Here is an 11,691-nt window from a genome sequence, read left to right on the forward strand (position 1 = left end):
GGATTTTAATTAATTGTGCTCAAAATGCTATGGGGGTACATTTAAGAAGTTACAATGTTTCATGAGTATGTGATTTCACATAAAAACATTTTCAGGAAACAAGTGTTTACAATGCTAGAGCAACAATTTATACATATACAGTATTTATTTAGCATATACAGTAAATACTAGTTTTTTTCTCCTTTATCATCTGTGCATGAAATGAAACTTGAAGTGGGTTTCTACCACCGATCTATAAATGTTCTCTATATATAGATCAGTGGTTTCTACGGGCGTAAAGCAAGAAGCCACGCCCTCGCAACAATCATATCCAATGGGCGGAGTGAACGTCATACGTGAGAAGGAATCTTATTGGATGATGCAAGCGCCCTTCTGCTAGGCGCGAAATTTAACATTAGACTTCTACAAATCTTAATTAAAAAGTGCTATAAGGCACAAAACGCGTACTGTACTCTTCGTTAATGTAGGGTTATGACTTTATGTCAAAAGCCAGAAATGGCATCCGGGAACAATGGTATTTCAAGATAGCACTGCTGACTGCTATTTGCTGCAGTGTTTATTTTAGAAATGGATTATATCTAATTTATGGCAAAATGGAGACACCATTCTTTCTACCTCAGCATACTAGAATCAAGAACTCTACCGGAAGTGTCTCTGACAGAAGGCCTTGTATGCGGAGAACCTACTAGAGACGGACAGCAGATCCAAAACACAACAGGCTAAAACGAGCGAAAACACAAAAACGATCGGAGAATTTCACTGGCTGCGGAAACAATCCCACCCATGTAACCGAGACCACCGAGTCCAGGTCATTTTGTGATGATATTCTGAATAACTGTAACGGTAAGGAAAACTATATACAGATGCTACAATATCTAACGTTACTGGTGACGAAGACATTTCAGCTCTTCTTCCTAACGTTACATCACCAGATCCTCCCACAGAAAGCGGAAGGAAGCACATCATTCTCAAACGGTGCAAAAAGTTTCTCAAATGCAAAGCGAGGGAATGAAACGCAGTAAACTGACATTAAAGAGGATGAGGGGCAATATGAGTTTGCAGTTCGTCCCCATTCCTGCAGAGAGAGAACGTGACTCAGGTGACAAAAGCTTAAAAAACATTGATCATTTTAGAGCTGATAAAGAGGCGTTGTCCAGCTGTTTACGAATAAACGCCAGTGACAAGGACCTTTTGATAGATCAGCCGGAGGTTAACACTGGACAAATCCCAGAGAGCAGTAAACATGGTACTGGCCAAGCCCTGGCTCCCATCACTCATCCGGATACTCGGCACATCTGTAGAGAACCAACCAATATCAAAACCCTCAGAGAAATGGTGGGTTTGCTCACATCTGTCTTGCTGATGGAACTACTGTATATATATTCATAATTTCCAGTGTAGCTTTTTATTATTGTCAGAAAAAAAAATATATAAGTTTTTAATGTTGAAATAGTTTTAAAAGCTGTTTTATAGTGACTTTTAAGTAAATTACTTTCCGTAAATGTCAGTCACCTATGTTTATCAGATAGATGGCATTTGTGTTAGGTCAGCAGTTCTCAACCAGGGGGCCGGGTCCTCTAGGGGCCTCGAACTTCCAAGGGGGCTGCAGGATGACTTTATATCTAGTATTATTAAAATTAATTATTAATGTATTAAAATAGTTTAAGTTAAAAATAAACAAATCAAATGATATTTCTTGTTAGTTTTCCCTTAATATCTATTGTTTTTGTTGAGGAACATACAGTTCTAAAATACAGAGCATAACTTGTAGAATACCGAGATTAATTGTGGTTAGTTAATTTAATATTATAAATTTGCCTTTGAGTCAAAAAGGTTGAGAACCACTGGGTTAGGTGGTAAGGTTCACCTTCTTGACATTTATATCAAAATAATTCAACAGTGTATGCAAAACAACATACATATATGATACATTTATATTGCTGATTATTTTGTGGAGTGCAGTAGAATAATTAATTTGCTCAGTCTTTTGTCTTATTTTTCCTCAGAAATCTGGATGGAGGAATGAATTGAGCAATGAAAAGAGCAGTGAGTTGCTGGAAGAGATTCAGATGCTCAATTTGCAGTTTCCTGTCCAGAGGTTCTTCACTCTTCTCCTGAGGAAGAGAACTGCTCCTAAGGAAGATATTTCTGCTTTGGGTAGGAAAATAAACATGTTTTTAACAACAAACTGTTTTCAACTTAACCTCTCAATATTTAAAAGGAGGTAACAGACGTTGCTCTTTATGTTGTATGTACCCTGGGTATAAAAATATCCAAGCCAATAAAATATGACCAAGCAGATGCTAAAAAATCCTGTTGAAATAGCTGATTGTTATTCAGGGTTAATCAGAATTACTTAAAAAATGACCAGAGGATCATGATTACTTTTCAGCAAGAGTTGGAGTTCAAACAAAAGGGTGTGTATATAGATAATTTTAGGATTTTTCTTTTTACCTTAAAATTTTCTATATGTATGTTACATGAATTGTTCAATATTACATTAAAGGTATAAAAAGATCTGATTTTACTATAACATACTTAACATTTTGTGAAAGTATTTTTGTCCATGTTGGAATTCTTAGTCTACCATTAATTTTCAGAAGCAGATGAACCTGATGATTCCAAGCATCCTTCAGCTTCTGTCCAGAGAAAGAGAAAACAAGAGTTGGAGGAGCAGACGTGTGACAGGACATACAAACGTCACAGGACAAACAAAGGCTGTGTTTCTGCCGATAAGTTGGATTTTGAAAAATTTTCAGATGATTTGGCTCCCTCTAATGCTAAGTACAGAAACAGACTGAGCAGAACAAAACGCAGACAACAACAGACTACATTCTGTGCTTTAGTCACTGAACCAGTGCAGAATGACTCTGTTCATCAGGACCCATGGCCTGGTCATCTACAAAGAGAGGATGTTCTCTGGACAGATAAATATCAGCCTCAACAGTCTAGTGAAGTCATTGGCAACTCTGCATCAGTAGGGCAACTACACAGGTGAAATGTCATTGCATTAATGATGGTTGTTTTATAGCCTGGTAATTGAGGGGATGGTTAACCAATGAACATGTTTATTCTAGACATTCTAGAATATTCTAAAACAGCGGTTCTCAACCAGGGGGCTGGGGCCCACTGGTGGCCCTCAGTGAAATTCAGAAAAAAAAAAATGATAGAAAATACTAAATTAAACTAAATATGTATATATTGTAAGTGCTTATCCTTAATCATTATTAAGTAAATGCCTTGAAGATTCATGAAAAATTAATTGGTTAAAAATAATGTAATCTATTAAGAACATTCAGCTCTCAAAACTTATGGAATTCTTAATTGTTCCTCAAATTTCTGCTTTGACACAATCTGTATTGTATAAAACACTATAAATAAAGGTGACTAGTTGGTTATTTTATATAAACACACACACACAAAATATTTTAGACAATAGGAGCCTTAAACTCAAAAAGCTTGAGAACCACTGGACACTTTCTAGAATTATGTCACTTAAAATAAAAATCGTCTTTTAAGTATGTTACACAATAATAATGGCCAATTATTAATATACTAGACAATATTGACATACGAAAGTGTATCTCATTTTGTTCATTTCTCCATTGGCAGCTGGTTGAAAGAATGGAAAATAAGAGCAGACACTGAGGAGAGGAGAAGACGACAAGAAGAAAGGAGGATGAAGAGAGAAAATGGTAGTGGTAATGAAATTGCCAACACATGCAGTTATTGTAATAACAATATATGATATAACATATGTCAATCTGTATTTTTTCTTTAATTCCTGAAACTGAGAAATATGTGTACGAATCTGTTTACCTGTAGAGTCATGGGACTGTGGTGATTTTGAAGGTGATACTGTATCCATAGACCATGAACAGGAGCTGTGTAACACAGTGCTCATGATTGGTCCATCAGGAGTGGGCAAAACGGCTGCTGTGTATGCCTGTGCACAAGAGCTGGGATTCAAGGTTCTTTTTATATCAATGCTATTACAAATATTACAATAAGCAAAATCCTGACTGTCTGTTAAACCAGCCTTAATTGTATCTTCCTCTGCTTTATGGTCTCACAGGTGTTTGAGGTGAATAGCTCAGTCCTGCGCTGTGGTCGTCTCATTCTCTCCCAGCTGACAGAAGCAACTCAGTCTCATCAGGTGGACATTCAGAAAATTAAAACTCTCAAGTCTGAAATCATTAACCAAAGCAAAATCAAACCTGATCCACCTTGTGAGTGAACTTCTTAGATTATACAAGATTAATTCTTGTTTAGTTGACGTTGTTTTGCACAGATGAAAACTAAATGGAGTCTCATGGATTCTCGCATGCATTAAACATCAGTAAAAATGGATAAAACTATAATTTATTTATATTTGAATAATTTAGAAAACAATGACTGTATCTTTTTTCCACAGGCAAGGAAGGCCATATGAATCATCATCTAAGGAAAACTTCACGTTCTCCTAGCATTTCCCGTCCAAGCACTAAACCACAGCCAGTAAAACTCACTCGCTTTTTCAAGTTGAGTAGCAAAAAGTCTGAAGGTAAAACCTCTGATGGTCCTGAACATTATATACACGGTAAGTGTACTAGAACTAGTTTTATAAGAACTTCAAAAATGTACTTGAATGAACAACAAAGGGCCTGGTTCACTACAATAGATGTCTCTGCTTTGTCTGGGTAAAATAAGTAAACATTTGTATAATGTCTGAAAAAATAATAATTGTACTATACTGTTATTAAAATATTAATAAAATAAAATTAAATATAAAATATTTATACTATCCAGTACATACTCAATTATAATTTTTTCAGACATTATATTTTCATATTATGAACAATTGTGATTATTATTTTGATAATTCATCACAAATGTAATTACAACAGCTGGAAAACTGAAACCAGATGGTCTTCAGAGATCAGTGTCTGGTTTTAAGGACAATAGACAAGGTGATCAAAAATCAACATGTCCTTCTAAAGGTCCTACTTCACAGAGCCAAACAGTCCCCATGTCACTTATACTATTTGAGGAGGTAAGAGTGATAGGGATACTGAAACAGATTACATAACACGTCATGATTTGTATCTTAGCTGTGTTTAATGATTATAAAAGCATCAGAATTAATGAATAAATTAATTGTCTAACTGGTTTTGCTGATTTCAACTCCTTTTTACTTGTTGGCACAAGTTTTTAATGTGCTGCCAATGTTAAATATGTCCCCCAGGTTGATGTCATTTTCCCTGAAGATGTTGGATTTCTTGCAGCTATTAAGACTTTCATGAGCACAACCAAAAGACCAATAATTCTGACAACCAATGGTGAGCAATGCTTTACTGCATAAAATGCACTTAAGCATTTATTTGTTTAAAATGTTTCTTCTTCACAGACCCATCATTTAGTGGAAGACTTAAGGGGCATTTTGATGAAATCCATTTCCAAACTCCTTCACTGGTGAGAAAAAACAATATTCGAAAGCAGATATTATTGCACACATTTTTATGCCACTTATATGGAAAACTACTGTTCACCTTTTTATGCCACAATTGTTGTGCATTTGTTTAAAGTAGCTGTTATATGATGGCATTGTTGTTATTTCGGATAACTGCATAATTATTTGAAGTAAGGATATTATGTATCATTTTAAATTTAGGAAACCATCAGGAGCTATCTGCAGTGTTTGTGTGTGGTGGAGAACATGAGGACTGATCCAGAGGACATGGCCTTTTTGCTGTGTCAGAATAAGGGGGATATCAGACAGAGTATTCTCCAGCTTCAGCTCTGGGTCTGTAGTGGTGGAGGGAGCACAGAACTACAAATTCTCAAGAACATACTTAAAGTGAGCCAGACTTTTATTTATTTACTAAAGCATTTACTACTACTTTATTAAGTTTTCACTGAAGTGTAAAAGACTTAGTGTATTATTATGGGATTATCAGTTTGAACTGAAATTGAACTGTGGTTGGTCACACCTGTCCTCTATCCCAGATGTGACTTTCTTTCACAAAGATTTTTAGAAATATAATCCTATAATCTCTGTGATGTTTCTGTGTCACATCTTGCATGAGCTTCACAATGTGCTTGGGTTTACATCAAGCAGACTTGACCCTCTAATGAACGCATTTAGACCAATTGGCTGGAAGCGATGGTTTATAGTTTAAGAAAAACAAAATATAGATTAGTATTTTCTTTACACACACCTACTGCTTTGCTTCAGAAGCTTTTGAAGCATCAACATTTCAGAACCTATTTTCTTGTATTATTTGGATTATTTTTCTAAAAATCTGCAGTTGTGTCCATCTGAAGAAAGTAAATCACATATATCGGATGAAATGGGGGTGAGTAAATTGAGAAATCTTTCATTTTTTATACCCCTTTAAGTGGGTGGATCTTAACATGAATAAGCGTCAAAGTGGACAAAACTTTATGCTGATAGTCTCGCAGAACTAGTAAACCACTTGCACTGATTCATAAGCAGAAATTGATGCATGTAATCTGTTTTAAATTACAGTGTGGAGCCTGGACTGAGCAGGAAAACAGCAGGTATCTGGAGATCCTGGCAGAGAAAATGGGAGCAGGTTTACTGTACTCTAACATCGAAAGTCTCTTTTCTCCACATTTCTCATCTCAATCCTCTTATCAGCAACAGTCAATAAATCTGAAGACGAAAGGAGAAAAGCCAGTCAAAGGCTTGATGTTACAGACCTCCGCAAATGTACACGAGGTTAGACCAGACAGGCTGTCTACATGCAGAAGAAAAAAGCATTTGTCATTTTATGAGCCACACACTTTTTATTACCCACATTCAACCCCACATCTCAAACTTTTCTCTTTGGATGCATCTTATGAGTCCTCAGTCCCTCCAAAGCAAACAAAATATTTGGCTTCTGAATCAGATGTCCATGGACAAGATGAATCACTCATTCTGGTTTTTCAGCACATGGTGTGCATTGCAAAGTTTTTTGAAAACATGTCTTTTCTGGATGCTTATTTGCAAAGACCATCCCTCAGAGGAACTGGACTTTGTAAGTCAGAACCTCTTGGTTGGATGGGCGCCACATTGAAGGACGGCTTATTGGACTTACCAAGAGAGGAGCAGATCGGACAATGTTTTGAGAATTCATCACAGATATTGGCCATTGTAGAGGGTTTGGGTTTCCATCAGTGTCAGACTGAACTCTCTAGGATATGGACGGAAGCTGCAAAACTGAGGAAGATGTTGTCTTCAGAGAGATGGGAACAAATGATTTGTGCCCTGTCTCTGCCATCTGACAAAAAAAACCTCAGAATGTGTCGATGCAAATTCTGTGAACCTAGGTGTGCATTTTAAATTAATATTAAGTTTACATGAAGCGTTAACTTCATCTGTGCGTATATTATGTGCACACTCATTTTTTGTTGTATATGATTTTGACTTCTTTTTATAGTGGTGTCCAGAAGCGCAATGAGATTGTATCCAATCTGATCTCCAGCAAAAAGATCTGTCGTAGTAATAAACATGTTATTTCCATGGACTACCTGCCCACTATGCGCTCAATCTGCAGAGCTGAGAAAGTTAAAGAACAGCGCTCCTTAAGGTATTTTGAAAGGAAACTTATATTGCTTCATGAAAAATGTATATACAGTAATTGTTTGATATTTCTTCAATTTATGTGATTTAAACACATTTGTTATTTTTTAATGCTCTTTGTTTTGTTTCTCACTTTCAGACATTCACACTACCTCTCAAGCCTTCACCTGCCCAGAAGCTTGCTGGAATTCATGGCCTTGGATTTCCCTTGATGTGTGATTGACATACTGCTTTCGAAAATCCTCCATGATTTCCAAAATGTTTACTGTATTGTGACTTGTGTTTGTAGATTGTAGAGTCACAGATATATATTTGTCTGATCGATCATTTATTCTTGGCAAAATAAAGAAAATATATATTTTTCTAATTAGCAGTGGGAATTTTCACCATTACCTCAAATGAGCATAATGCCAAGTCTCTTTAAGCATTTCAGTAGCACTCATACTGTCTGTATACACTGGCACCAAAAAGACACTTAAGTTTCATTTAACTAACATTCATTCATTTCATTTAACTTTCATTCAACTAACACTAGCTTTTCTAATCTTTGTATTCTATCTATTTTTATTTATTATATAATTAACAAAAGCAAAAAAGGCCTCTAACACTAGCTTGCTCTATTCTATCTGTTCTTTTTTTTCATTATATCATTTAAAAAAAAAAACTTGTTACGTGTACTGCGTTAAGCTAACTGAGACTTGTTACAGCACTTGCATATCATTGCTCTTTTGTTGATTTTGATTGCTTCCATTGTCCTCAAGTCGCTTTGGATAAAATGTCTGCTAAATGACAATGTAATTTAAAAATGTCTGAACTTCACTGTATTAGACACAAAATGTCAATCCAAGTGTCATCTGTGAACAAATAAGGCTAGAACTTTTCTCTGATTTTACTTTAGTTTTCTTAGACCACTTATTCAGTTATTTTAACCAATTTTCAATTTCTCCTTATAGGGACAGTTCACCCAAGTGATACTTGTAATGATACTTGCAAGATGTATCCTACACTTGTATACAACTTAGAGAATATAAACAACGGAAAGGTAATCACAGCATGTTCTTTTTTCACTGTAACCAACAAATAATATTTATTCCTATAATAATGGGTGTTCACATTATTTTGTCCTGGAGTATCCCTAACAGTACACATTTTGGATGTCTCATCTGACAACCATTTCAGGTCTTGAAGTCCCTACTAACAAGTTGATGCATTGAATCAGGAGTGTTTAATTAGGGAGACATACAAAATGTGCAGAGTTGGGGGTATCCAGGTCCAGGACTGGGAACCACTATAATTAGTTGATAGAGAAGTGCAGCAAGGACCAACAGTTAAATAGTGTATAACATTTAGTGTGGCAGGGATCGTTCCCTCAAAAAGAAAGTTGCCATCATTTACTCACCTTTGAGTCTTTCCAAACCAGGATGAAATTCTTTATTTTGCACAAATATTTTGAAGAACACTGGAAACCAAACAGTTGCCGGCAGCCACTGATTTCCAGGTTTTTATTTAGGTTTTCCTGATTTTTAGGTTTTTTCATACTAAGTCGATGGCTTCCAGCAACTATTTGCTTACCCACATTCTTCAAGACATTCTTTTGTGTTCATCAGAACAAAGAACGAAGCTCATACAGGAACAATTTGAGGGTGAGTAAATGACAATTTTCATTTTGTGGTTAACTGTCCCTCTTTAACACTGCTATAACAATGTGTATAATGTGTTACTGTAGATTTTATTCAACATAACATTTACATTTGTAAAGTTTCTCCCCAACGCTGACTAGGTTCTAGTTTAACACTTGGAGAAATAAAAAAAATATTTCTATAAAATCCTGTGTCAGTTTCAAGTAACTTTAATTTTATTATATAGTCCTTGTTTCAGAGAAAGCATTGCATGAAGTTTTAGGAGCTCCAATGTCCAACAAATGATAAATAGCCACTCAGTAGTGATTCATTCCCGCAGGAGTTCGAAAAATGCAACCGCTTGCAGGAGAGCGTCGCATAGTTCTTCCCCTCTGTTCCTACTGCTCATATGAAAGGAATTTCTGTGCTTCAACACCAAGTCATGAGGAAAAAGAACATGTGGATCTTGCTTCATCACAGACTCCGTCATCATCTTCTTCACCGTCTCAGCTCCACTTGTCCGACAATCTCCCACCATTAGGTTGAAATGGCGGCCGACAGCTGTGCGCATCATGTTAAGGACTTTTGGGGGGCTTCCTGGGTCCCTCGCTGGAGTGAGTAAAGCAAATAGCATGGCCTCTACTGTTCGAAGATGGACCAAGACTGGATAAAGAGAAGTATTCTGGGGAGAGATGCTTGGCTTCTCCACCAAAAAAAAGTCGGCAGGAGGGAAGCTTGAAATAACAGTTGAGATCTAGGGTTGACAAAGAATATACATTATAAGTATCTGCTGGTTATCACAGTGCAAATTCACTATCATCAATTAGAAATTCACAAATCTATTTACTAAAAACATGTTCTTGATCTTGCTGTGAAAAATTCATCTGTTTCATTTTTAAACAGTTTGGCCTAATAATTTTTAATCAAAATGTCATAACTGGATATTCGATCAGATGTCTCTCAATCATTTTATGATTTGATTTGCCCCTTTCTTACTATTGACTGCAAGTTTGCATTCAGATCTGCCTCAATCCAATCAACAGCTATTGCACAGAACTACCCTCCATCTGTTTCTTTACCATAATCCTTTTAACTCAGATCTATGTCACAGCACTAAAGGAAAGGATCTGTCGCTACTTCTGTTACATTGCTCTAAATTCTTCAATCCACAAGGGTTGCTGGTTTACTTTCTTAAAAGAATATGAACAAATTGTAATATGAATATAAACCTCAATACTGCTGAGTCTTAAAAAATGAATGTCAAAAAGCACAATTTATTAACTCACATCTTCCAAATAATCGGATGCCATGTACATTCCTTTCATAAAACTCTTGCACTCTGCCTGCTGCCAGTCTAAGACAGTTCTTGCACGATCCATGTGTGTCCATGCAATTTTATTAGTACCACAAACAATGGACACTATAGAGCTTGCATCCTGCAAAAAAAAAAAAAACAGAAATAAACAAAGAACACATCATTCACAAAATTCATTAAATGTAGTGATTTAGACAGATTTGCTTCACCTCCAACAGAGCTCGGTCAACCTCAGGTCTTATAAATTTAGCCAAATGGACTTTTCCCTTTTTCCTCTCTTTCTTGTCAACTGGATTAAGGATAGAGTTAAAAACTATGACAGCACTCTTGTGTTTCAGTAAGGGCACATTCATGACACTCTCCAGACTGTTGAATGGTCCATGTGCGGTTCTGTATTTGACAATGTTAACAGCTTTCCGTCCTCGTAGCAATTTGACCTGTTCCAGTTCTGACTCTGAGGCTGTATTGAGTCGCTGGAGGATGACAGAACACTGCTCTGCAGTATAACATGAGTCCAGGGGTTTGTCCTTTTCTTGGCATAATTCAGAGGTAACAGATGCATTCAGGGTGTCAAGGCCTGAGATCATGATTCTGCTCCTTCTGCAACAGGTGCAGTGCAAAAATCTGAGCTCGTATTCAGGCAAGGAGCTCGGGGGGCGACAGAACAGACTGTAATGCCCTGTAATCAATCAATGATTTAGTGAGAAAATAATTAAAGATGCATGCACTATAAGACTACAATATCCATCACATTTTTTATTATAGTCATTATTGTAAATTTAATCAATCCACAATCAAAATTCAGCTATAAAGCAGCTCTACAAAAGACAAAAGTGTCATTATTCAGTTATTATATCAAAGTTGTGTTCTTATTAGATAAGTGTCGGTAGAGTTAGATCTTAGTATTTTAAGTCCCAAATAAAAAACTTAATTCAACAAACAAAAAGTCTAATAAACATAAATAAATTCACAGATTCAATAAAAAAAACTTACAATTAAATAAGTGCAACTGATAAGCCACCATCGAACAAGATCTGTGATGTTTAAAGATACTTCATAGTCCTTGAGATTGTCACCGCAAGGGTTAGTTCTAATTCAATTCCATAATCTAATATCTTTACAAGTGTTGTTAGTTTTTATTACCTTTGAGGAAGACGGAGGACAGGAGGCGTTTTGCGATCCACATGTTT

General features: G+C 36.1%; 2 protein-coding genes across 3 annotated transcripts; one reads left to right on the plus strand and one right to left on the minus strand.

The window, feature by feature from the left end:
* The first annotated feature begins 350 nt into the window (after positions 1–350).
* LOC306878720 (ATPase family AAA domain-containing protein 5-like) lies at positions 351–9,389 on the plus strand. Of its 2 annotated transcripts, XM_079431222.1 has the most exons (16): positions 351–843; positions 933–1,099; positions 1,204–1,335; positions 2,007–2,157; positions 2,601–2,994; positions 3,613–3,695; positions 3,826–3,971; positions 4,076–4,229; positions 4,415–4,579; positions 4,887–5,032; positions 5,225–5,318; positions 5,387–5,451; positions 5,651–5,836; positions 6,509–7,314; positions 7,425–7,574; positions 7,707–9,389. In XM_079431222.1, exons 3-16 carry the CDS (start codon positions 1,333–1,335, stop codon positions 7,777–7,779), a joined length of 2,616 nt encoding a protein of 871 aa, XP_079287348.1. In that variant the 5' UTR covers positions 351–843; positions 933–1,099; positions 1,204–1,332; the 3' UTR covers positions 7,780–9,389. The 2 variants fall into 2 exon arrangements, with proteins under 2 accessions (XP_079287348.1, XP_079287347.1); XM_079431221.1 differs by having other exon boundaries at positions 354–843; positions 933–1,335.
* On the minus strand, positions 8,616–11,689 carry LOC306878721 (transcription elongation factor, mitochondrial-like). Its single transcript, XM_079431223.1, has 4 exons — positions 11,645–11,689; positions 10,711–11,180; positions 10,473–10,622; positions 8,616–9,940 (listed from the first exon to the last, which is right to left on the minus strand). Exons 1-4 carry the CDS (start codon positions 11,685–11,687, stop codon positions 9,515–9,517), a joined length of 1,089 nt encoding a protein of 362 aa, XP_079287349.1. The 5' UTR covers positions 11,688–11,689; the 3' UTR covers positions 8,616–9,514.
* Positions 11,690–11,691: the final 2 nt, after the last annotated feature.

Source organism: Barbus barbus (genome assembly GCF_936440315.1).
Source record: "Barbus barbus genome assembly, chromosome: 13".
Taxonomy (NCBI): domain Eukaryota; kingdom Metazoa; phylum Chordata; class Actinopteri; order Cypriniformes; family Cyprinidae; genus Barbus; species Barbus barbus.